General features: G+C 40.8%; 1 protein-coding gene across 1 annotated transcript in view; it reads left to right on the plus strand.

The window, feature by feature from the left end:
- adamts9 (ADAM metallopeptidase with thrombospondin type 1 motif, 9) overlaps window positions 1–26,764 on the plus strand; it is a 43,216-nt gene extending 16,452 nt beyond the window's left edge. Inside the window, exons 19-40 of the mRNA XM_075460425.1 lie at window positions 2–128; window positions 242–452; window positions 583–747; window positions 1,481–1,642; window positions 3,178–3,297; window positions 5,365–5,472; window positions 5,555–5,722; window positions 7,188–7,436; window positions 8,962–9,123; window positions 9,297–9,473; window positions 14,127–14,297; window positions 15,742–15,918; window positions 18,110–18,280; window positions 18,463–18,657; window positions 19,919–20,048; window positions 20,411–20,505; window positions 20,735–20,829; window positions 20,990–21,123; window positions 21,505–21,596; window positions 22,363–22,467; window positions 24,275–24,383; window positions 24,598–26,764. Coding sequence (XP_075316540.1) covers window positions 2–128; window positions 242–452; window positions 583–747; window positions 1,481–1,642; window positions 3,178–3,297; window positions 5,365–5,472; window positions 5,555–5,722; window positions 7,188–7,436; window positions 8,962–9,123; window positions 9,297–9,473; window positions 14,127–14,297; window positions 15,742–15,918; window positions 18,110–18,280; window positions 18,463–18,657; window positions 19,919–20,048; window positions 20,411–20,505; window positions 20,735–20,829; window positions 20,990–21,123; window positions 21,505–21,596; window positions 22,363–22,467; window positions 24,275–24,370 — 3,110 coding nt within the window. The 3' untranslated portion in view covers window positions 24,371–24,383; window positions 24,598–26,764. The remainder of the gene's footprint in view (window position 1; window positions 129–241; window positions 453–582; window positions 748–1,480; window positions 1,643–3,177; window positions 3,298–5,364; window positions 5,473–5,554; window positions 5,723–7,187; window positions 7,437–8,961; window positions 9,124–9,296; window positions 9,474–14,126; window positions 14,298–15,741; window positions 15,919–18,109; window positions 18,281–18,462; window positions 18,658–19,918; window positions 20,049–20,410; window positions 20,506–20,734; window positions 20,830–20,989; window positions 21,124–21,504; window positions 21,597–22,362; window positions 22,468–24,274; window positions 24,384–24,597) is intronic.
- The last annotated feature ends 606 nt before the right edge of the window (window positions 26,765–27,370 follow it).

Below are 27,370 nucleotides of genomic sequence, written 5' to 3' on the forward strand. Positions count from 1 at the left end.
GGAGAGCGCAAGCGGAAGATAGTCTGTAGCAGAGAGTTGGACAGGGTGGTGGTGTCAGATCAGAGGTGTCATGGTACAGCTCGACCTGCTGCCATCACTGAGCCCTGCAACACTGAATGTGAACTCAGGTTGGTGTATGCAATGAAATCCACATTCAGTACTTAAATATGATTCAATCAACACGTCGTCTTTTTTGTATTTGATCGTTTTGAACCATTGAAAAGAATTTCTCTTGCCTTAGATGGTACGTGGCTCGTAAAAGCGAGTGTACGGCCCAGTGTGGCGCCGGATATCGTTCTCTGGAAATATATTGTGCCAAAATCAGCCATACAGAGGGGAAGACCCAGAAAGTTGATGACCGCTACTGTAGTGGTCAGCGTAAACCTGATGACAAAGAAGGTTGCCATGGAGACTGTAACCCAGGTGGTTGGGAATACTCACCCTGGTCAGAGGTACGATTGTTGTGGGATGCATTAGTTTGTTTTTTTTGTGAACATAGACCAGACCTTTGCTTAAGAATATATCCCAAAGTTGTTTGCACATGTACTGGTGGTTGCTGATGCTCAAACGTTTGCTCTGCAGTGCTCCATGAGCTGTGGCGGGGGCACCCGTCGCCGAGGGGCGGTTTGTCGAAAGGCATCTATGACCGGTGGTGATGAAAGCAAATGCAGTCAAAGGGACAAACTGACCGTCCAACCCTGCAATGAATTCCTCTGTCCACAATGGAAGACAGGCGACTGGTCTGAGGTGAGTCAAGCCCTTTTATTGTATTCTCTTTGATAGTTTTAGTGACCTGTGGTGGTTATACAGTAGGAAGAAAGATTCTGCAGATGGAAGAACATGTTTATATTGAAATGTTTTTTCTTTAACTTCCAGTCATATATGGTACATAGAGTAGATATTTTGAAAGAATGTTGAATTCTTCATTTGTATGTTTCAGGACAGTTACATAAGGCTTGTGCACACACATTATCATACATTTGCTCACTAGAAAGATGAAGGAGACTCTCGTGTCAATTCTGTATTTATATTTAGAAGTTATCTGGACCGAATCTTATATCCCAGTAGTGCTGATTATGCATGTCTCAGTGTCTTGGACTCGAAAAGTTACTCCCCCCCTCTATGCATTACAAATGGGTGTTGGGAAAGTGGAGATTGTGGGGTAAGGTCATACTGCTGCACTGTTTGTACACTGTAGAGCAAGGAGCTTGCTAAACTGTGGGCTACATTCCAGGAATTTTTTAGATCTCCCATGTGGTGTTGCCAAAACACTTACAACGTTCTATATACATTAGTGTGCTCACACACTTACCACAGGGATTTGCTGTACAGTCCACATATCTTTCTTAATTTTACCCCAAACAACATTCTCTGGAAATGAATTTAAATCCCAAACAATTCAATGCTTATTATAACCAGAGGTAATGGGCTATTCTCTTTATACAGCACTGTAATGTGAAGTGAAACATTTATCTTTCAGTGCCTTGTAACATGCGGGAAAGGCTACAAGCACCGTCAGACATGGTGTCAGTTTGGTGAGGACCGTCTAGATGATCACTTTTGTGGATCATCTAAACCAGAGTCGGTGCAGACATGCCAGCAACAAGAGTGTGCCTCTTGGCAAGTTGGGCCATGGGGACAGGTGAGTCACCCCTGTGTTTGCACGATGTTCAGTGTACAGCAGACACATTTTTCCTTAGGGTTCTCAAAATTTTGGAATTTTGTCTCTCAAGGTTAGAGCTGCTGACATTTGATAAACAAAGGATATGTCAGATTTAGGCAGGATCATATCACCTGATTGACAGTAATGCCTCACCCTCACGGGTTCATCCCGATGCCAAGCATTTACCAGAATAAAAGATAAAACTGGACTGTTGCACATCTTCTGTTGCATCAGGAAATAAGAATTAGACAGAATTGTGTTATAAAGCGTCATTAGCAACCTTTTTCTTTAAAATTAACTCGGTATATTTTCTAACATTGCATTGCATTTAAGATGTCGAAACAAGTTATTGAAGTTTCCCATCAGAGCAGCAGCATGTTTCGTTTTGCATACAGCTTTGCCAACACAACTGTTTCACATTTGAATTACAATATGAAGCAACGTGAGTAAGTCAACTTGTTAGCTACTAGCTAGGAAGGAGTTTGCTGGTTAGTATTTGTGAAAATGTAAAGAAGAATATACTAACTGACAGGGATTGGTGATTTTTCAAACCTGAAAATCACCCTCAGAGTGGGAAAATGAACTACATATGCACAAAAACACAGTGTTTCAGAAAAGTAGTTTTAAGTAATTTGGCTCGCAGTAATATTTACATGCCTCTGCTTCAGCTCTCATCTTGCTGTTGAAAAGAACATATTAACACGACTAAAACTGGGTTGCTTAGTAAATCATAACAACTTAATCAGTTTACTTTATTAATTGCCTGTTCCTACAGAAAATGAAGTGTCAAGAGGACATCTCAGTCGCTTTTTCTTTTAAGAACCCTTACTAGTTGGTGGGAATCAGCACAGCAGATGACATTTGCTGTTATTTCTCTGATTAATTCTTCCCATATGTAAACTGCAGGGAGGACACAGACAAGCAAAGCTCATAAAACAGTCCCGATCCCCCTCCTCTTTAAACACAGAGCGCATCTTGTAGAATTAATAATAGAACAGATATAGGCATCGTGGATAGGCCTGTTTTTTCAGATAGCTTTAAATGAAGATGCATCAGGAGACTGTGTCCTTGCACAGTTTCAGTTTGTGCATTTGCACACAGAACTTAACACCCAAAATATGTGAAATATTTTTGTGCCTCCCATCAGAGGATGTGTGCGTGGTAAGGTGTATTTGAAGTAGTTTAATGAAGCGTGGTCAAATGGTAGCTGAAGTTGCCGCCATACAAGTTTGACCCTGTTTCTCTGAAGGCAATGAGCCAGAAGCAATTGCTGGGTTTTAGCCTTTGACTTAGCTACAGTGGAACAATAACCTGTGTAATGTATATGATATATTCCTTTATTTAATATTTGAGAATCTTATCACTACTGATAGTCTTATTCATACCGCTGTGGAGTTTTATTTATTTTAAATGGCAGCATTCTTGCCTTAATGAACCATCTGCTTTTTGCTTGCCTTCCCTGTCTTTGCTAATGTTTCCCTACCACTCCCTTTTTTTTCTCTCTTTGAACTCAGTGCACTACTTCTTGTGGGCCAGGCTACCAGATGCGAGCTGTGAAGTGTGTTGTCGGCTCTTACGGTGCTGTCATGGAGGACACTGAATGTAATGCTGCCACTCGACCCACTGATACCCAGGTAATCCTTTCTCCTTGTTCAGCATTTCCTCAGCTTCTCGCTGTTAGAGCAACAATTCTCCACGTTGAGCGTGAAGACAGAATCTGTGGCCGTTCACTCACACTGACACCTAAAACAGAGACATATAAATCCTCACATCGGGACGTACAGCTCTCAGACAGATCCTTCAAGCCTCGGACAACACCTAAACCTTCAAAAATAAGATAAACAAAGTCCAACTCTGTTCCCACTAACTTGCACAGAATGCAGGTTTTGAGCCAGGGTTGCAGACTGAAACATCAAAAGCAGTCCTTGGCAGGGATGCCTCAATACCTAATACTGTACTGTACGCAGTTCTTAGAACAATAATGCAGAGCTATCACAGTTCATCGTGATATGTATCTTTCTTTTTTTTATCAATCTTGTTAATCACAAAAATACTCTTATTAGAGGCTGCATGCTGTACAGAGATCCAGTGATTTTCTCTACATGTGGCAAGCTGCAACATGTCCACAAATTTGCTTGTAATTATAGTAAAAGATAGTAATGGTTGAAACTAAACAGTCCAATAATGACAGTAATTATTAAACTATTAACTTGACAGCTTTAACTCTTTTTCTTAGAATAATCACTCAAATTTGAACTTATCAACATACTTTACATTGCACTTGTATCAGCAGCATTTAAGGAAAGAAAATTAAGAAATATCTAAGTCTGAGCACTTAATCCGTATGATGCTATTTTTCTACAATGCTATCTTTTTTTTTTTTAATCAGGGTAATATGGTTGCTGATTACTATTTAGGCGGGTGGCTGCCAGAGATTGTTGTTAAGGCTGCTAGTTATTCTGGACTTCGACAGTTTTTTAGTTATAGGTCTGTATTAATTTACTCTGAGGTCGAATCTGACCCATGTCTAATGAGAAAAATGATCTCTGAGCTGAAAACGATGACCCAGTTTCAGCTTGTTTTGCAACTATCCTCAGCCATCCACCTGAAATTCAGAGATGCGAGTGACGTTGGAAAATTTCACACAGGTTACTTATATGTGTTATTTGTTTGCCTGTTTTCTAGTTCAGTGACACACACACACACAAAGAGGCACACAAACTCCAAAGAAACTTACAGTATTTTGAGCTCAATGTGAATTTTGTTTGGTTAGCGCGGGGCGTAAACCCATTTCAGAGGGCTGAGCATGCAGACTCTGGTTTAGGCCCCCCTCTAGTCGCAGCAGCTCTTAATTCCGGTGCCTGGGCCGGCAGAGACTGGTGACCAGTGACCCTGAAGCAGTTGCCCCACCTCGTTGCGATTCTGATCAGCCAGCCATGAAGTGGGCCACCAGGCCGCTAGTCCCACCACCAGGCAGGACTTAGAAATAGAGAGGGTAGATGGATTGGTTTTTGAGGGCAAGGAGGAGAGGGGTATTATTTCCAAGGTTGGATTGGAGAAATACTCCAAATAAACCATTTGTTTGGTTTTCTCATGTTTGTTACAGCTCTGAGTTTATACATACATTATGAGAGCATGGTGGAAAGCGCGTGACCAAGTACCTCTCGTGCTGCCACGAGACCTATTTGTTTCTTTTAGGAGGCAGAGTGTGGAATGTGTAGTCTACCCAGTCTGTGCAACCTGATTAAGGTCCTCACTCCTACAGACAGGGTCAGAGGGCATGGGGGTGTGGAGAAGAGGAGAGGGTGTAAGGTGAGGGACAAGGGGTTGGAGTAGGGGTGGAGTTTATGACCACACCACCATGGGCATTGGAGCCCTGAATACCACTCCACTATGACCTGTTATGACAGGGATCAGGGCTTTATGCTGAGTGGCTTACTGCCACAATCCATAGTTTGAACTGACAGGGCAGACCCAGTTAATGCTGTTTTAGTAAGGTGGGGGGAAAGAGTTGATGGGAAATATACCTACGTTCAAAAGTTGGGCTGAAGTAATATAGTTTAAATTGCTCTTGATTGTTCCATGGCACAGCAGCTATCTCTGGTATTCATAGTATTTTGTAGTCAGGGGCAGATGTTGTTACAGTACATTCATTTTGTGAATCACTTCATGAAAGGTTGTATGTGTTCAATTTTTCACAGGACTGTGAAATGGCCCAGTGTCCCAGCAGCCACCCTGTTCCACCAGGAACCAATGTCCCTTCTCACCAGGACCACAAAACCCAGTGGCGGTTTGGTTCCTGGACACAGGTTAGTTGTCTTCTCACACTTTCAGCCTTTTTTGTCACTGAAATAGTTTCCTGTTTCTTAACATTTCTTTACCTCCTGACAGTGTAGTGCCAGTTGTGGCAAAGGGACGCGGATGCGGTATGTGAGTTGCCGTGACAACCAGGGTGGCGTGGCAGAGGAGTCAGCATGCGCCCACCTACAGAAACCCCCTGCTAGGGAAGTGTGCTCAGTAGTAGCATGTGGACAGTGGAAGGTGCTGGAATGGACAGCGGTAAGAAGACCACCTCATAATGTTTTAATTCTATCTGATCCCAATCTGAGAAAAGTGTTAGATTCTATTTTATTTTCCTCCGAAATCTGCATCATGTAGTTCTAAATTGTGTCAACAGTACTGCCATGTGGATGTTTTTCTTCTTAGATATTTATTTATCTCAAATATACTTGCTGTGAGCCAGGATGTGAAGACAGGGTGGCAGCTAAAGCATAAGCATTGATCCAGGCCTGGAGGAGAGATGCAGTTAGGGTCAAGAACAAGTGTGTGTGTGTGTGTGTGTGTGTTTCTGTTCGCGTGTGAGAAAAAGGGAGAGAGAGAAGGATTGGGTGTGAGGCACACGTTTTTTGGAGCTGGGAGATGCAAGGGGCTGCAGTCAGGGGCTCTGATCTTGTTTACAGATGTTTCTCATCAGAGTTTTGATGATACAATATAGTCAGAGTGCAGGTCTGGTGACCATACACAAGGCACACAAACACACTTCCATGCAGCTCACTCATATATCACCAAGCCAAAGGTACTACCTGAAAAGGAATTTTTCATCTAAAGGCCAAAGAATATCTCAATTCCTATTGATAGCCACACACGGAGGACACACACACTTGCACTACAGAACAGACGAGACTAGATTTACAAATCCGTAAGAAAATAACCCTCATAATATGACACCCACAGAAGACTGCAGAATTAGAGTTTTTCTCATGACATGGACACCTCACTGTATCTTATTCAACAGCTTCATTCAGTGGCACATCATTTACATCGACCTCATGTGTGTAAAACCATCCTGTAGTCCAGTGTTTAGTCATGTGACAGAGTTGTGTAAACCTCTGGCTAGTGTAATCCCAGTCGGTGCTTTTTAGAAGATGGCTGTTGCATAAGTGTATTAGATTGCTTTATGTAATACAGAAAGTGGACTTAGCTGGGGAGGACCTGAGGGAAATACCAGTAGTGCCAGTGGAAGATCTGCCTTGTGTCATTTTCCTAGAAAGTGTACATGGATTCTTTCAAGAGTTTTCATCTGCTTTGGTCGGTCTGAAATGGAACCTGTTTAATAGGACTGAGCTGTGTTTATATCACTAAAAGAGGCCGTTGCTGAGCTTAGTATTGCTGTGGTTTGCCTTTGTTTTTTTTTGCTTTAATCCTGCTGCAAGCAACATTTTTTTAATCTTATGTAGCAGGTTTAACCGAAGTTTGTTGGCCTTAAGATTTTATAATATGTTTTGGCTATATTTTAGGTCCCGAGCAGGTGGTGTTCCGCAGCTACAGTCATTAGGACATTTTTCCAGAGCAGCGTTGAGAAAAGTTTATCCCACGTTCTTCATTTCACAAAAGCTGAATAGATGATATTAGACTGTAATCATCAGCTCACTGGATGATGAAGGTTCTTCAGTATCTGGAGAAAAAGAAGATATTTATGTCCACCTGCAATTTCTTTACCAACTCTACATGTGTGTCTTTTTAGTGCTCAGTGACCTGTGGACAGGGAAAGACGACACGACAGGTGCTGTGCGTAAATTTCAGTGACCAAGAAGTGAGTGCTAGTGAGTGTGACCCAGACGATCGTCCTACCTCAGAGCAGGACTGTACTATGTCTCAATGCCCGTCCCGTTCCAGTGAGTCCCGACCTTTGCCGTCCTCGCCAAACACCAGCATCAGGAACAACCTGCCTCGTAGCCAACCCCACCAGTGGCGGACTGGACCTTGGGGAGCGGTGAGGCATCCTACACACAAAAGCATCACATCACACTGGTCAGCAAACAGTCACTTCACGAGGTCAAAACCAAAGATTTAGCAAGAAAATGAAGTGTTGTGCATCAAATTTAGCCTTGTTTTGACTGAACCAAAACATGCCAAGACTTAGAAGAGCAACATCATTTTTTGGAGCCATGGCAAGTATTTAGTTTTGGTAATCCATTCAACAAAGTAAGATGTTGATGAGGGAGGCCAAATGTAGGCTAGCTGTTTTCTCCTTCTGCGTAGCCTGACGTGCCAGATGACTTACGTACAAAGAGCCATCTGGGAAGCTTTAGTTGGAAACAGTTTTGAATAGACAGGTCAGTTTGAAAACAGAAATTGATGATGATGATGATGATGATGATTTGATGAACCATTATAGACGAATCCGCAAACAAATATACTGAAATGAAGTTTAAATAAACTTCTGCCAAAGCCAGTAAGGAGAAGAGGGAAAATCATTTCCTCTGTGAAAAGCCAACAGTGTCATTCTTTGCCCCTATTTCATTCAAAAATACTCTCCAGTTTGGTCATCAGCACTGTTGACAGCTGTTGGTACAGGACACTGTTTACCACAATTGCAGTGGCTTGGCTTGGAGCCAAGCAAGATGGACTCTCTCATGATCTCACAAGAATCCAGCCGCCTCTGACATCAGATTTTTGTGCCAAGTGAAGATGACCATCCTCTGGTTGTACTGTTTTTTCCCATGCTGTACGATGAATGGATTTTCTTCCATCTCGCTGCAAGGGAGGAAATAAGCATGGTTATCAAAAATGTGTGACTGTTCCTTTTTTCTCCTCACAATATCAAGTAATCTCAGCTTTCCTCGTGTTGAACGAACGTAGCATAGATTAAGCACTTGTGTAAACTAAATAGTCCAAAAATTCCTTTGAACTCCTTGTGAATCAGTTGTTTTGGCCCTGCAACGGGTTTGCAACCCGATTCAGACTTTGATAACCACTCCAGAAGTGATGCTTAGTTGCCACGAGCTTCACTCTCTCTTCAGGCTCTGGTCTTTTAGATGTATAACACCATATAATAGCACCACCTAAACGCCACCTCAGCAGTCTCTTACTTTCTATTGTGGAGCTGTTTTTTTAAGAGCTATGTTAGTGATAATCTCAGTCCAAAGATAACTTTGACCTTTAAGCCATTCAGGGAAGTGATCATAGCTATTTCTGGTGACTCTTCCTTCCTTCCTGAGGATATGAACTTTAATATAGCTGCAAAAATGTTAAATCATTTGACATGAGATGTCTCTGTGGGAGTTTTGTATCCAAATGACCCATTATATTCTGTGCTGTGTGCATTTGATCTGAAAGGATTTTTTTTTTTGGTGTACACCAAGTTCATTTTGCTGCACGTTAGTATTAGTGTCTACATAAATAAAGTATAGCTAGTACGTCATTAAAGCACTCATTTACACCAGTACACTGAACATTTTTTTTGAAAACCTTTTTCAAAAGTGTGCGCTCTCTCATGTTATTTCTTGTTATAACAGTGCTCCAGCACATGCGCAGGAGGCTTCCAACGACGTGTAGTAGTGTGCCAGGATGAGAACGGTTACCCTGCCAACAGCTGCGAGGATGACAGCCGACCCAACGAGCAACAGTCCTGTGAGTCAGGGCTGTGTCCTCAGTGGATCTATGGCAACTGGGGAGAGGTGAGACAGACCCCACTTCGGTATCCTCAAAACTGCAAAAGCTTGGATGATCATTTACATTTTAATGTAGACTATGTATTAGAATAAGGCCTATGCGTATGAAAAAATGACTTTCTTCCAACGAATTTGACCTCAATGCTGTTAAACACAACCTCTCCTCCTACTGTCCTCAGTGTACTAAGCCATGTGGAGGTGGGATAAAGACAAGGCTGGTGGTGTGTCAGCGTCCAAACGGCGAGCGTTTCAGTGATCTGAGCTGCGAGATCCACGACAAGCCACCAGATCGAGAGCAGTGCAATACTCAGCCGTGCCCTTCTAGTCCCCACTGGAGCACAGACCCATGGAGCTCGGTACGCTCATAAAAAATACTCTCTACTTTGTTCTACAACCTCACATATTTTTAAGTAGTCTTACTTGTTCACAAACAGGCAGGATGACTTTGGTGCTTTTGCACTGGAGATGTTACACTCCAGCTTCTCTATTCTTACCTTTAACCCCCTCCACTTCCTGCTCCCTTTCTGGTGCCTGCGATTGTTCAACGTTTCTTCAAGACAATCAGAAAGTTTATTTCTGTTGCACTTGAATGACAAAGACAGCACTCACCTGTGATATGCCAAAAAAAAACAAACATCAAAAAAACGTACAACATTAAAAATACTTCAGTGACAGCTGTGACCACAAGAATAGAGGAACATTTTTGTCAGTCTTGGTTATCATAGAACTGTTGTTGTTGAGCCTTGTATTAGTCTTTTAAAGATTCAGGATCACTTTGTATCACAATCAAAGTTAGTTCTGTAAAATAATGTTTTTTAAAGATAATTTATTAAGATATTTTTTCTTTTTATCTCATGTATATAGCATTAACTTTCGAAATTGATTTATTTTTTGTCTCTTAGCTCTTTGTATTCGCACATTTAGCCAATCACTGTTCATATGCAAATACTGATGAATGATTTTGTATATCAGGAATATACAGTACGATGCCTTGTTTTTTATTATCCAAAGAATGGCCCATAGTATTCGTATATGAGGTGCTAACTCAATATAAGTTCTGTAATGAACATTAAACGCACCAACTTACATAGGACATCACCTGGGCTATGTAACATGTAAACATTTATGTTCTGTATACATCTTTGAAATGGCGATTGTATCAAGAATTCAGTTTGTCTCAAGGCACATGTGGTTTTTTTGAGAGGTTACTAATCTTGTTTAGACACTTTATTTTACAGTTTATGTTTTCACCTTCTGCTATGAAACCATCCAAAGTGTTTTCCCAAAATGATATTGACGCTCAAGCCGACATGTAAACTCTTCAGTGGCTGAAACGTCTGGTATCAACTTTAAACATCAGCAAACAGCAGCTGTACAAGCACTGTAAAACAAAGTGTCTCACTGAGTTTGTGGTAATTAGAACTAATAGCCATTGTATTCCAGTTGCGTGGATGGTTTTCACCCAGAATTTCTTAGTGTGGCCAAAACAATAGTTTGAAAGCTCTCTGCTTCAAAGGTGCTTACTATGAGTGTATTTATATTGTGTTAGTTGTTTGCTTTGTTCAGTACTAGGAGTTGCTACATATGTTTTGCTATGCTATGCTCAATAATACCTCACTTGGAACAAAACATAACTCATCTAGCCATTTAACAGTGATAACCTACATTTCAGAGGTGCTTTGGCCAAATAAGGGAGATAAAGGATATAAATATAAAAAATGCATCATCACATTTTTGGTTGGTTAGGTGTTCCTTGTTGTGCATTGCTGCCTCCTCTGTAATTTTGTTTCTTTCATTAAGCAGTTTATGCACCGATCAGATTGATCAGCTAAACGCATGAGTGTGTCACAGATACAATGAAGTAATGTTCAATTGTCTTCGATTGTCCATCAAGTAATTTGCTAAAAGGTTATAGAGAATGGGCTGTTAATGTCGTACTTTGAACATGTGACACCTGTGACCACAGGGGAAGTTAATGGTGTTTTGGATGCAGAGCTCCTATTCTGAGCCAACCTAATGTGTCTACCTCAGTCTCTGTTAGGATTGCCCACCCTACCATATCTGCCTCTCCCTTGCTCTGGAGGGACTTTGGCTGGCTAAGATAAAGCATAAGTTGTTGTGGCTGTCCAGTTCAGTCGATGACCCTAAACACAGATCTGAGGTGTGTGTCATCTCCCACCTTTATTATGCTTCCCCATCCCTTTGGAGGACAGTGGAAACTAATCCAGAATCTTGAGGATTGGGGCAACTTTGCCTGCAGCCCACCCAGTTGACTCCTCCTGGTCATAAATGTCTGTACTGACATCACACCTTATTTTAAGGGCCTGTTAACACAGCAGCAAGTACATTTTTTTACCATACATCATTTACTAATGAGAACTTTTGCATGTAATGACTACCATGTGTGAATGTAAGGCCCTGTAAAATGTCATCTAAGCTGAATGAGTGAAGGAAGGACACAGTATTAACAGATCACAGTAAATTGTCATAGTACTTTTTTTTTTTTGTTTAATTTTTCAGTCGTAGCAGGTTGACCCCTTGTTTTCAATCTCCGGATGCAAATAGCAGTATTGCACATACAAACATATCAACAGGCTCTTGAAATAAGAATACTGTATGTCTCTTATACACAAATGGCAGTATTAGTCTGTTTCAAGATTTTTTTCTGTATATTTATGTAATTACTTGTATTTATTGTTTATTCATCATAATGTTATGTGTCAATATTTAATTTTTTTTTTAATGGATTTGTTGGATTTCTGTTCATTTCCAGAAAAGGTCACGATTAAAGTGAAGTAGAGGTACTATCAAAGGCTTTTTTTCATTCTTACTTGAATAAAACATATTTGTCACATACCGTGACCAGACCAAGATCATGGAAATCAAGGGAAAAAACTTGCTGGCACCTTGCATAGAATCAGGGATAACAACCATCCTTTAACAACATTCATTATCGCTAACAGCCACTCTGCTTGTAACATCGTACTCCTGCTGCTAACCCCGGTGTTGAAATTTTTTAACTGCAAATCACCAGCTCAAGCTTCATGGTAATTACAGTATGTGGATAAGGAAGTGACCTATGTTAATTAGTGCTTAACTTGTGTTTGGGTCTAAAAGCTTTTAAAAGAAGAGGGAGAAGGCAAATAGCTTATAAAGCAGTCCTCCCGGCCAGATGACTCAATGGGGTGTTTTTCCTGAATGAAAACGCACAAGTCACTGAACAATATTCTTGTTGTTTTATGTGGTCAGGGCCTCTTTTGACCTCTTTTTACTATCTGTGTCACTAGTTCAAAGATGTATCCATCAAGTTGAATCTCCTGTGTGACAGGGCCTCAGTATAATTCCCATTTCATTGACTTTGCTCATTCACTCATAAAGGATACCAATGCTTTTTCGGGCGGGGGGCGCAGGCTCTGCAATGAATTTGCTGGCAGATTTGCCCCTTTCTACTAGGCCTCTTTATTCTGGTCTAATGTGTCGGTGAGTGTGCCACTGAGGGGTCAGTGAGAGTGACTGGAATAAGAGGAGGTGTCAGCAAAACAATGCAGGGGTGTACTGGCAGGTCAAAGGTCACTTTTGATCTGGGAAGGGGCCCTCTCCTGCCTCATCCTATCACCATATGTAGTGCTTCTGGGAAATTACCAGTGATCCAGGGTGAAAGAAATGTTTCTAATTAATTTCTAATTACTGTGGTGACCTTGACAGGAGGGTGGTCCAAACCACATAGGGCAAACCAGAGCTTTGCTTCGGTGGATGGATGTGTGTTCTGCGACGTCTTCATAAGTTGCTTTTAGCATTGTCAAATCTAAATAAAATGTTGCGAACTTTATATGATGATGCAACAGGAGTGTGTGTTCAAGTATTGGCTCAATGGATAATGCAGAAGATCAGAGAGCCTGCGAGCAACATTTCATTTCAGTCAAATATTCCGGCAATGTGCCATGGACTGAAAATTACAAACTTTAAAGATTTTAACCTTTATTGGAAAGCCTACTCTGCTGCTTGACAGTTCATCTAAAACATGTAACTTGTGTTGATGTCATTTCTGAACATTAAAGATAGTGCCTTTGGTGTAACTTTCATGGGGCTTCTTTATACTTGGACTCTGAGAGCAATCAGTCACAATAACCATGGAATCAATTATCCTCTTAGATATAATATATATATTTATTTAAACATATATATCGGTATTATCCTAAAAAAAAAAGACATAACTAAAAGTCAGTCATTTTTATTAAGATTTAAGCACAATCTCCTTAAAAACAATCACTTAATATGAATGACTCGTGTTCTTTATGCCTTTATAACAGAAGAAAAAGTGTTTTTTCATTGTTTCACACAATTCAGACAAATCTAGTACATTACAGATTACATTTGGACGTAAAAAAAAGCCATACTGACAAAGAAGAATGAGACTTTTAGCGCTCCCCTTTTTTCACAAGGCTTCCTACCTATTCTCCTCCTGGAACGAGGTGAGAGGTCACAGCATGTTCCTGTCCGGTACAGTCCCTTGCCGGTCAGAACAGAACCACACGCTGAGGAACGTACTCGTTCAACTCTGAGCCTGTCGCTTCCCATCCATCCCCACATGCAACGCCCCCTTTGATTATCCAAGCACAGTCCAGCCCAGCTCCACTCCCTCCTGTAACACTGCTGTCTGTGTGTGTGTGTGTGTGTGTGTGTGTCTACTTGTCACACCGAGTTAGACTTTCAGTAACTCAGTGAACCCGGAGATGAAAGAAACTGCTGCCGGGTGAGCAGGCACACTCTGCTTTCAGACTAGCTACCCGCATATAAATGGATCTCTCTTATTTCATAGTAAAAAAACAAAAAAATCTACCATTTCAGTTATTCGTCACCATGTTTTTACTTCTATTTGCTTTATCACATAGATTCTGTTTCACAGGATTAAAGGTAAAATTCACCCACTTCCCTTGAAAGTGTGATATTTGTAGTTTAAACACAAAGTAAAACTGACTCCTATCCATCTCCTGCTTTCCATGTTACAGTGTTCAGCCTCCTGTGGAAGGGGTTTCAAATCCCGTAAGGTGAGCTGCGTGACCGGGTCAGGCCGTCCTGTCCAGGAGGAAAACTGCCTGCACTCGTCCCCCAAACCCAGCAAGCAGAGGCGCTGCCGAGGTGGACGATGCCCCAAGTGGAAGACTGGCAGCTGGGGCGAGGTAGAACCCTCTGGCCCTGCCTTAAAACACTCCTCTATCTTTAGTTCTCACGCTGCCAGACATGTCACCTTTTTTTCTCTCACTCTTTCCACTTTAATGCTCACCAGCTTGAAGGCAAGTATGCCCACATGTGTGCAACATGTGCAGCTCAGCCTTACTGTTTATATGCACTATGCTCATCTAATAACTAAGGCAGGCTTGTACACAAGGGGATAAAAGCCAGGGCTGTGAGAGGTTGAAATGGTGTGTGCTGTGGCTGTGACACCTCAGTACAGACAGGTTGACAGCTGTAAGGATATGCAACCCTATCTTTGATCTCAAGTCCAGCCAAAAGTAAACCTACCCCTCTCATTTCTACATTTTCTCTTGCTTTGGCCCTCACCTTCCTCTCCTCTCTGTCCCTTTTATCCTCTCTGACTGCTGCCTGTGCCTCCACAATGGGAACCACATGTTGGGCTTTTTCTGTGCATCTGCTACCAGAGGAAATTCACTCACGTCACTGTGCCAGACAAACTCACTAAATGCACCTGGGTGTCTGCCTTGTATTTGTTCCCTTTTTCTTTCACTCTCTTTTCTCCCTCTCTTCTCCCTCTCCTCTTTCTCTGAATTCACCTCACTGCTGCCAGCGCGGAGACACAAATGTGCTCCTTACGTCAGAGGGGATCTGCTGCAAACAGCTGTAGAGTAGGACGTCTGCCAGGAGTAAAGGATGCTTCACACTTGGCTCCTGGTAAAGTTCAGCTATAGAGAACTATGAGGCAGATGATGTGATTTTACAGATTCATGTAGAAATATTAAACTCTTTATTGCAAATTTCCTCGATCATCCATCCTTGCACTTCACTCATGTATAAACGACCTGATATCATACAGTCATAATGTAATCAAGCTGCATTGTATTAAGATCAGTGCACCGCTGGTGGATTTGAAGCAACAGCATCTGTAAGAAAATAGACATGCCTGACATAAGTGTTAATATATATACTTCAAATCATTAAAACAAATTTTTTATGCTCTGCATTAGAGAATAGAATGCATGCTTTCACTTAGTAGTTGCTGCTACAAATAGTCTATAACACCATGCACTATACAGACTCCAAATGATTTCTGCATCCTCTGTGGGAGCCACTTTTTCTTTTAATATGGTATGATTTTTTTTCTGTTACTTGTTTATAATATAATATGCAAGACATCACACTTGCCTTTTAACCACATTATCAGTTGACGTTAAGAACACAAATTATCATCCAATAAAAAGGACAACAGACAACTTCCTGGCTTTAGTTGAGCACATAAACGTGAAAAATACTCTAAATTCTAAATTTCAGCTCATGAAACGCACGAGGCGTTGCGTGTCACCATAGTTACAGTAAAAGGGAAAGCGACTGTCGCCGGTTACAAACCAACTTACACGTAATTGAAAGTTTCAATTGTCCTTATTTCAGTGTTCAGCTTCGTGTGGCGACGGTATCCAGCGACGAGAGGTTTTCTGCCAGATTGGAGACCAACGAAGCCAACTGGAGACCGGCTGTCCACAGCGCTCCCGACCGACTTCCAGCCAGAGCTGTCGCGTCGCCGACTGTCCCACCCGGTACCGGTGGAGAGAAGGGGAGTGGCAGACGGTAAGCTGAGGACAACGTCTTCTTTAATACTACAATCTGTGTGCTGGGACGTGTAGTTTTCCTGCACCGTGTCATCCAACAGCGGAGGAGAAACGTGGTGTGTGGAAACGCTGATGATGTCAGAGGCACTGTTGTCTTTTAGGTGGCCAGAGAAGAGGAGAGGAGAGGGGGTGAGGGGGGGCAAGTTCCTGGTTAAAGTCAGAGCCAGTTTTTTTGATTTCCCCCCCCGCCCTCCCGTTCGCATCAGTCAGGTGATTTATTCTTTGTAGATGCAGAAGAAAGGATGTAAAACTTCACACCTGTGTGACATAACCCTTAATCAGCCCTCCTGCATGTTGCAACTTAAAGCAAAACAAGAAGAAAAAAAAAGTTTCCCAGTTTTTTATTTTGAATGAAGTAGTTTTAGATGTAATTGTTTTTGCAGCTTAAAGAATCCGAACAGCGATTAGTCATTAGACATAAAAAGGTCATTGACAACAGAGTTAACATTCTTTGTTACAGCTGAACAACTGAACATGTCTCATATCTAATATCTGATTGTGATTACTATCCGATTACTTTCTTAATATTACTGTCCATCAATCTAACTTGGGCAGTGTTTGATACTTGCTATTCGGCAGCTTTCTGTAAGCTGGAAGCCACTGATCCTCTCTGTTATTAGGTAAGGAATGTTCAGCGGGAGTTTCCTCTTCACTGTGTTCATTTAATGTTGGATCTGGGTCACCAAGCAGCATGAAATGCATTTCTGAAACAAGAGTGTAATTAGTCTGGAAAACTGTGCTGAGGCCCCTGCCTTTGGGTCCAAATTAACAGATGGGTGTAATTAAAACTGCTCAACCAGCAATGGGTAACATGCCTAGGTGTTTTATGCACTTACTGACTCCACGAATAAGATACGTTGCCTTAAACCAGCGTTATTTATTTTGTATGTGAATGTTCCCCCTATAGATCTAAGGCATTTGCCAGAATGAAGTAGTTTTATATCTTCTGCCAGCTGTTTTACAAAGACATACTAAAACCCAAGTGCCTGTCAGTACAGAGCAGCTTAACGAATAAGTTCAAGATATTTCAGTCTTAACAGTTCAACATATTAAGAGCGATGAAGACCAGCTGGCCGTTGTGACACCACAGTGTTCTCAGTGAGTGTTTCTGACGCAACTGTAGCCCACTCAGTGTCTAAAGTTGGTCATTCTTATAGACTTGAAAGTCATAATATTTGACATTCCGCTTTGGTGTAGTTTTTCATTAGCTCTGTGGATTTATTACCACTAAATATGCTAAAAACACCACTAATGCAATCACAAGAACAGTAGAACCTCCTCTTTTGATTGAACTCTATACTTTAAACAGTATTTATATTATAATGGTTACTCTGCTCATCAGTGTCTGAAGGTTTATAAGGCCATTTCCCAAAGACAATTTGGAGTTCATCATTCTATAGTGAGAAATAATTCCCTCAAGTAGAATACATTCAAGAGAGTTTTCAATCTTTCCAGGACATCCCAGCTTGTTTGAAAAAAGGTCAGAAGATGCAATACTCAGAGAGGTGATGGGAGGGTGATGATTTGGGTTTGTTTTGCAGCTACAGGACCAGGACACCTTTCAGTATTGAGTTTCCACATGCTGCTTCTGCATGTTATCTTAGTTTTTGTTGAATAAATAATGACAGTGTAACTATAATGCATTGTTAATCTGAGGTTACATTTGCTTCGGTAAGACCCAGATGATTTTTTTTTTCTTTAATTTTCCGACACCTCAAACCTTCAAGCTGAAGAAGGGGGCTTTCTTTTAAGCTTTACTGTAGACTCGGGCCCATAACCATGATGAAAGGGAGACTGCCTGCCTGATAGACTGCCGTGTCACTTTTGTACAGGAGTGTCTGGATTTTAAGATTACAGTGAATCTCAGGGCAGTCGTTTCCCTTGACACTCAAGTGATATAAACAGTTTTAGGGGGGAGAAGGTATGTAATCTCTCCTCTTCATATCCTCAGTTCAGGTTCTTCATCTCAGCAACACATTGCTTTCGTCTCTTCTCTTATCTACTGTTTTGACATTGGTGAAAACACTGCTCCCTCCTTGCTCTTGCACTGCTCTGACATATTTACTTTAAGGGTTGATGATTAAGAAATTATTTGTAATTGAAGTTATTCAGGAATGTCTCAATGTGTCCCCTGGTTATCTCCCCAACAGTGCAGTAAGTCATGCGGATCGGGCCACCGACAACGAGCCTTGCATTGTGGGGATCACAGCCAGCAGGAGGTGCACGAAATGTACTGCGTGAACCAGATCCGACCACCAAACATGGAAAGCTGCAACACGCATGCTTGTGAACTAATCTGGATCACAGGGGAATGGACAGAGGTGAGCGGGCAACCAGTGTGCTGTCCAGATGATGTGGTCTAACTGAGGGTTTTGAGATTTTTACTGTGAAAAGGTTCTCAACAGATCTTGTGAAACACCATATTGACTGAAATCGCCCCTGTTTTCAATGATGAATGCTATTGTACCTTCATGACAGTTTTTTGTTCTTATGCTCCCCCCAGTGCTCAGCCAGCTGTGGTCAGGGCTACCGGCAGCGTCTCGTCTCCTGCAGCGAGGTGCATGTGGAGAATGACAACTATGAGTACGGCCATCAGTCTTTGTCCAACTGCCCTGGAACCCCCCCGGAGAGCTACATGCCTTGTAATCTGGACCCGTGCCCATCGCCACAGGAGTGGAGGGTTGGAATCTGGGGACCGGTGAGCGAGTCTGTTCTCCTGAACGTTCTCTAGTCATTTTTCAGCTGCAGTGGAGCGTTAATCTAATATTTACACAAGCTCTATAATTATCGTAATGTAAGTCTTTATTCTTCTTTTAGAAAAATATGAAGTAAAGTAAATACTGTAGTGCAACACTTCCCTATAAAATCCATCTAAACTTAAGGGCTTACATACACCAAAACAACGTGAAGATCCAGCATCGAAGGCGCGCTGCTGGGTCTCATCACTTTGCCAACATCTGAACAAACAAACCTAAATTATTTCTGCTATTCCCTTTCTGATTATTTGAATCATTTTACTGTCCTGTTTCTTCAATCATTTTGAGGTTTGGACTGTTTGTTGGACGTTGTGACGGTTTTACCTTGAGCTCTCTGTAATTTCAAACCAATCAATTGCCTGATAAAGAAAATGATAATCAGATTCATCCTTTGTTAGAAAAATAATAATGATAGTAATAAAATAAGTAAATAACCAAGAGGGGCAGTTGAAAAAAAAAAGTTTAAACTCATATCCACCTACACCAGTAAAATCCTTCTTTTGTATTAATATATGACTGATAATAATCCTCTGATGACACAGTATGTCATAGTACAACCATTAAGAAGGACATTTTTCTGCATAAGTACTTTTACCTGTTATGCACTAAATTGATTTTATGATCATACTTGCCCAATTTTACTTTATTACTTTTATTAACACTTAGGCTATACAGAAAGCTTGTACAGTTCTCTTACTGGAGGGTTTTACTACTTTCACTCAAGCTGAAATTACATACATAAGACATGAGCTGAAAACTTCTTTTACTGCTGCTCATTGGTGTCATCTGAAGTTGAGTCTAAGTCTAAGATTAAAAGTTCTTCGCTCAAAAACTATTCTTTTGTAACTACCCACCTATGTACTAGTAAACTGCTGTAGATCAGTAAACATTCAGCCATGCGGGATCTGCACCCACTTTGTCCTGTGGAGGCTCAGCAACCGTGGGGCCTCTCGCACATATATGCATGACGCACACCTGAAGATATTATATCTGTGTGTTCTCTTGTTCTCTTGTTTGCTTGTTTTTTTTTTTCCATCAACAGAACAACATTTGCTTGATGGCCTTTTAAACCGATGCCATCCACCTCTATACGTGATGAGTGAAAATCAGTGAAAAATGACAAATGAAGATGAAAACATTGATGAAAACAGCTGACGGTCTCTTTTCTCTTGACACTGCTGTGGTTCTCCTCCTTTGCTTTAGTGTTCAGTGAGCTGTGGCGATGGAGCGATGTTGAGGACAGTGCAGTGTGTGTCAGCAGATGGTCATGAAGGCAACACGTGTTCTCGAGATGAAATGCCTGACACAAGAAAACTCTGCAGAAATCCAAGCTGTGAGTGCTTCTTGTTTTTAACATACTGTAGCTTAAAAGGCTACCAAGATAATATACAAGTCAAATAAAAGCACGTCAGAACCAAGTGTTAGGTACAGCACAACAGATTTATCAGGTGAAATATTTATCATCAAAGGCAAATTTACTGGGCAGTATATTTACTACCATACCGTGCCGTGGGACATCAAACACTGAGTTGCTTTCATTTTTTTTTGATTCGATGACGTGATTTGCTGCACATGACTTGACTCATGAAATCTGTTTGTGCAGGTGTGTATATACAGCCTGAGTGCCTGTCCTGCGTTGAATGAACAACCCACTACTGAGTACTCACTTAATGTGAATTTTTTTGTGTATCCCAGGCCGTTTACCTTCTAGCTGTCTGGACATCCAGGGCATGAATGGCCCCATCTCAGACAGCGAACACGTTCTCAGTATTCAAGGAAAAGCTCTCAGGGTAAGACAATATCCTCCTATTGCCTCACAAGTGCACAAATCACAGTTTGTGAAGCTGTAATAGCTTTTATTTGTGATTTGGAAAAGACACTTGACAGGTCTCCCTCTGTACTTTCCCATTTCTATTCTACCTGCATATCACCTCTTTGTCTTTCCTTTGCTCTTGCTTCCCTTCTTATCCATTATTCTTTCACCTCTACCTCACCCCTCCTTCGCCTTTTTTTCCTCAGGTCTATTGTGCAGGAATGCAGACAGAGACTCCACAGGAGTACATCACCTTGACGACCGGAGAAGGGGAGAATTTTTCAGAGATCTTTGGCTTCAGGTAAAGAGCTAACAGGATAACAACGAGAAGAGTCGGTTTTATTATAAAAATCCATATGACTCCTGGCAATGTTCTGTTTAAATGAAGAAATTCCATGGACACGTAAAGTTGTGCTTTGGTTTTCTTTTTGTGTTTATGTGTGTTTGTGTCTGTTTCCCAGGCTCAACGACCCCACCCAATGTCCAACCAATAACTCCAGACGAGAAGACTGTGACTGTCGGAGAGACCACACTGCTGCCGGCATCACCACCTTCTCTAAAGTTTGCCTGGACATTAGAGGCATGAGCATCCTCAGTGAGTTGCCCACACGCACACGCCACTGCATCCAGTGCCAATGTTAATTCCACATTGCTCTCAAATGAAAACTTCCTTTCCCTTTTAATTACGTCTGTGATCTCGAGGGTTAATGGGCTCAAGATGTCTAATTTAAGCAACATTCAATTACAAGGCTTGAGGGGATTGAATGAAACTGCCTTAACTAAACTGAATTGTGCTGACATTACCATTTGGCTGACCTACAAGAAGGCCACGTTTGCTGTATTGTTAAATACAATAAGATTTGCTCTTTTGGCAGATGCAACTGTCATTACAAAGATTGAACTGAGGCCCTTTAGAAAACAGCTTTGAAGCCAGAATTTTCTTTTTTCATCCTAATTGCTTTTTCTTGAAATTAAGCTACAGACTGGCAGTTTGCTTTCACCCGTGAAGGCAAGAGTGTTCCGTTTGCTACAGCTGGAGACTGTTACAGTGCCGCCAGTTGTCCACAGGTGAGGATAAAAGCAGTTATTATAATTATTTTACTTAGTATAACAGAAAAGGTGTAACTAATAATAATAATAAAAACTAAGCCATTCAGCTAAGCAAGAAACCATAAAACGGACTTTGGAACTCAATCTAAAGGATGTACCTGCCATTGGGTTTAGTAACTATACCTATACTTTTGTACAGTGTTCCACAACTGTGACAAATAATACCTAAACATGCCATCTCACTCCTCTAGCTTAGGAGTATGTTCTTTAAAGGTTCCCAAAGCAGAACATTTTTTTTTAAATTTGGCTCTAGTCTGATTTAGAAGGAAACAAGACAGAACACAGCATGGCAGGGACCAGACAGTAAATGTGAAAAAATGACTGCCTTTAAGGTCTACTCTTTGTCTGCAAGGATTAGTCTGTCTTCTGCTCGTTTACACTGTTTTGTCTTACCCTATTTGGTTGTGTTTCCTTGTTAAGTTTTATGCATTTAAAATCCATTTGATGGGATATGTAACACAAATAATTTCATCTGTTGAAGTGATGGCATTCAATGCTTTGAACTTGTCCTTGAGTTATAATTACAAACCATGTAGCTGATCAAGACTTTAACCATAAAGTTAAGGCTTTTGACTTTAAAGGCAGTCATTTTTTCAGATTTTCTGTCTGGTCCCTGACATGCTGTGTATTCATTGTCTTTTATCAGGCTAATCTATTTAGATATACATTACTCCTACTATCTCATCTTATGTCATGTTTTCTGTCCGTCTCTCCTTTTCTTTAGGGCCGGTTTAGGATCAACCTGTCAGGAACAGGTTTCAAGGTGGCTGAGGATGCCTCGTGGATCTTCCAGGGCAACCATGCTGTAGCCAATATACAAAAATCTGAGGTAATCCATCACACAGATATCCATTTTTCTCAGAAGAGAAGTAGTGTGGCTGAGCGGTCTTAAGGCACTGGATTCAGGCTCCAGTCTCTTTGGGGGCGTGGGTTTGAATCCCACCATTGCCAATTAATGTTTTCACTTCCTGAGCTCCTCTATTTTGAACCTCCTCTCTCCATTACCATTATTGGATTTGCACTACTGACATTCTGTAGAGAGGCACAATCATTAGTTTTATTTTATTATTGACTTGTTTTACAATTTTATCCTTCTGTGATTCTTTTCTTCTTGTTAGTATTTTGAGGTCCACAACTCCTCATAAACTTCGTTAATGGACAGCTGCTCTCTTGAGCACCCTCACCCATAACACCACCATCCACTTTTGAAATGGAGAACAGGCAATAGAATGCTTTTTGGCAAGGTAGAAGAGGTGGAGGCGACGCTGTTCACAGTCTGATATCCACAGCCAGCTGGCCCACTTGGGGCACTTCAAGCAGTTTAAATAAAGCCTGGTTGTGACAGTTATATGGAGATGGCACCCCAGTGAAGATCAGACAAACCACTTACAGCGTGCCGTGGCTTGTGGCTTCCATGTCGTGGGATAGTCCTCTTATGTGGGAGTCCGATGCATTTTCCCTTTCTCTTTTTCATATGTTGGTATGATACCACGACTGTGTCACATATCATATGAGGAAAGAAGTGCGTGTGAGCATCTGACTTGTATTTTCTGGACGTGGCTGAGGCTGATTATATCAGTTCATATCTGACAACAGCCTGCTCACAGAGGCTTTTTTCTTTGTTTGCACAAATATAAGAGCCACCGTGGCAACTTTTCAAGCTGGTTAAATACTCAGGCACCTGGCAAGGGGCAGTTCCTTTACTGCCACTTACAAATAACCTCTCAGAATCTTTGGGAACAGTCCTTCGGATGGGTCCTTGGCAACAATTAAATAGTGACTAAAGAAAAAAATGGCCTCCTATAGTTTTTCTGGAGCACTTCTCCTTGTCTTCATTGGAAAACATCTTGAGGTTAATGAAGGACGGCAGGACTAAGGAGCAGAAGCACTGCACCGTAAGGACAATCCAACCACACTTGCACTGAGCTGAGATTTTGATCTGTTGATACTACAATCCTTCAAAGTATATTCCTCAAAAATCACACTAAGTTGTTAGCCGAGCGTGTTCTTATGATGTTGTTTCAAGGAGGCTCACTTGATATTTATATCATATTATTGTAATAGGATATGAAATATTATTTTAATTACGAAGGAAGGCCAACAAAAGTAAACAGCTACTCCCCCTCCAATCCTCATGTGTATTTAAATGAATCCCAGTTGAGTGTGACTGTGTGAAATAATCTAGTGTTTTGTATCTATCTTTTGTTTCATAAAGGATGGTCGAGTGTTTCCTATGACGACGGAGATAAATAAGAAAGCACCGAAATACTACTGTCTTTTATTATAGCTTCCGCTTTGATAAAGTTATCTCATTTCACACAGCTAGGATTCTCCTTTGGGTGGTGCTTGGACACTGGGTGATTATTTGACTCCTGTCCACTTTATCTGGTTGTGTTTATCCAATTTTGAGGCATGCAATTTAGCACGATATCAGTTATATAAACATATTTTACAAAGGTTTTATCTTACTTGAACTAATACAATAATTAGATTTTTTTTTTTAGTGTATTAATGTGAGTTGGGTCTCAACTGGCTGCCTGCTGGTATAATGTTATACATATACTGTATTTCTTGTAATTAATTTCTTTTTAAAAGAGAATTGAACTCCTGAAGTGTTATTCCGCTTGTGTCCATAGGATGGCAGCAGAGTGTCAGGAATGTGTGGAGGCTATTGTGGTAAATGCTTACCTTCCTCTGGTCGCAGTTTGCCTGTAACAGTGGAAAAGAATTAAAACCATCAAACAGGTGAGGAAGGCACGTCTCATATACCTTAATATTTTCTATTTACTATTAGAAAAATAGACAACGTAAATCTGCTTTTCTGCTTACTAAATACACACATTTCCTTTGTGCAGTCCTGATAAAACTCTGCGGGTTTATATCTTTTTAATGGCTGAATGTTCATTCTTATTTGAATTAATTTGTCCTTTTTTGCATCTGTTTCCACTGATGTCCACAGTCATCTTCAGGTGCTCATTGTGTGATTGCGTCTCCCCTCGCTGGTGCTACACACAGCTTGTTCAAACTGATCCCTCACGTCACCTCTTCTACTCCATGTGTGTATAGTGTAAATTAATCTGGTGTAAGTACTGTAAATAACCTGATAAATTGTTTTATTTATTGTACTTTCCATCTATTTTTGTATTGTAATATAATTTAAAGGTTTGTTGTCAAAAATGAGCACTACACAGTTGCCATTTATTCAGCTTTTGTCAAAATATGCCTTCCACTTTTGATATCATTCTATAATTATAATTTAACTTTACAATTACTCTAGCTTGCATGTGCCACAGCTATATGTTTGTTTGTTTTTTAACAGACAGTCTTATAACTTTTCTTTAAATGTTGTGATGGTCACCAGTCCAGAGCAGTGAGGTGTCTCCAGTCTGTGGGTCTTCTCTAAACGCAGTACAGCTTCAAGCAGCTGTTATGGACACAAGCTTAGTACAATGATTGTTAACCACTGAGACTTTGTAAGTCCGGTGCAACTCTGCTACCCTTGCAAGTCCAGTTGTTCTAATTTCCTTCTGCCTGTGGTGTTTGCAGCTGATCAGGTCTAAAACTAGGTGCCTCAAACCAAACGAACTGTGTTCAGGTTGCTCTATCTGGATTTCTCCAGCTGTTACCTGCAGGTGGAGGCTGTTATCCAATGCGGCATGTGAGAGGGGTGTGCAGGCTCATTAAGTGGCAATTAACGAGGTCATGTGCAACAGATAAACTCCAGGGAAAAGCCAAGCGTTGCTGCCATGCTGCCACTTTTCTTTGGTAGTTTGGCTTCTTCTGAATGTCAGCTCCACGAGGACAAAGCAAGATCAGTCAACGAAAAAAAATGATGCGAAAGAGTATAAAATGTTCAGCCCAGATCTGTGGAAAACATTTAGTCATTAACACACACACACATACACACACACTGTCTGGATCATAAGGAAAAAGGGTTTAGGTTACAAGAACCTCAGAGTTTAGGTTGCCAAACATCAGAGAGACCTAAATTCCTCTGTAATCCTGCAAATCTCTTAGGTAGCCTGCAATGACCAGAAAGAGCCATTAGCCTTCAGATTGTACTGAACAGTCAGGCTATCTTATCTGGAGCTACTTGGGAGATTAAAAAGAAAGACTTCACCTCAAGCCAAATAAAATTCCACAGATGCTCTGGGGACACCTCTCCATCTGCTGAGCCCACAGGCCCTGCAGTGTAAGTTCTGTCCAGATGCTGCTTGTAAACCAGTGTCTCCTGTACCTCACATTCTTTTTGCCGTTGTCTCAGATGTTTAAAAGAATCTGTCCAAACTTTACATTTTTATGTGTTTGCTCCTCTTTAGAGCACTCCGACTTGTTGTTGTATGTGAAGATATCAGGGTACTTCGAATTTTGTGTTTGTTTTTGTATCTCTTTAGCCACTTTTATACAGTATTATGAGCTGATTTTGTCAGATTTCAGAGGGTCTACAAGAAACTGAAAAAGTTTAAGTTTAGATGTGATGGGTACATCATTCACAACTGATTAGGCAGCCATATATGCTATAAGAAGCTGTTTTGTATGGTAGTAATTCAGTGCCATGAGCGATAATGCGCACACCTCATCCAAAGGGAACTGACTCTCCCTAAACAAACACTATAGTCACAGGGAAGAAAACATTTTGTGTCTTACTGTTGGTCACAGCTGACAATTGCACTTCTCATTGTGAATGTCAGAAAGTAGATAAATCAACAGAGTTCTCAGGTGTCATAAAGAAGGGATTATTTTATTTGATGTATTTATCCTGTTTTTTTCACGCTTGCCACATGTTTATCAGGCAACCGAACATGTATTTTTCACATTTAATATTGTAAAATGACTCACATTTTCTTTATTTTATATACAAATATTTATTTTACCTTTTTTTTTGTTGTTGTTTTGAATGTACATACATTTTGGCCATGAATGATTTCCACAGTGTTGCCCTAAAAAGAATTGTCTGGCAGCATGTTTCCTGTCTTATGAATACACTTATTTATGTATAGGTCATATATGCATCGATTGTATAAGCAGAGATTTGGTGCTGCCTCATTAAAAGCATGATTTATGTATGAGACCAGATAAGGCAGTGATTGCAGTGTAATAAAATGCCTGATATCCACCACACTTGTCTGTCTACTCTTCACAATAATAAATCATTTCCACAGCTGTTTGTCCTTGACTGTAATACTGGCTGTAAAAATCATGAAAAGATGATAGTCTGGATAATATTTGGAGCATAAAATTCTCGCTCAAGAACACCTCTGCGTAATCATCAGTATACAATATCCACCATCATAGCTGTCTGCCTGTTATGCCTGGCGGATGTGTTTTATGGACCTAAACTAGTTCTGTCAGTGTTGATAAAAGTGAATCATCAGGTTATCTAGGCGGTGTCGGTCCCAATCCTCGTAACGAGAGCCGATTTTCAGGTTGAAAATCTTTGGATCACCTTTGTGAAGTATAAAGATCTGTGACGGACTGTAAAAAATACCCTGATTCAGTCATATTCACTATATTCACTTTTTTTTTCCTTAGCATTCTACACAAATATTTCTTGTAAAAACGATACAAATATTCAACAACACAAATTCTGCATGATTTCTCAAAGAGTCAAGCTCATAAATGATAAAACGTATCACAGTCAAAAGTAATACACTACTTTACTTGTTATACATGTGGTGTGGCAGATCACTGAGATACTGCAGTTACTGACTTTAGTGCATTAATTATTATCT

Source organism: Odontesthes bonariensis, chromosome 3, assembly GCF_027942865.1.
Source record: "Odontesthes bonariensis isolate fOdoBon6 chromosome 3, fOdoBon6.hap1, whole genome shotgun sequence".
Lineage (NCBI taxonomy): Eukaryota > Metazoa > Chordata > Actinopteri > Atheriniformes > Atherinopsidae > Odontesthes > Odontesthes bonariensis.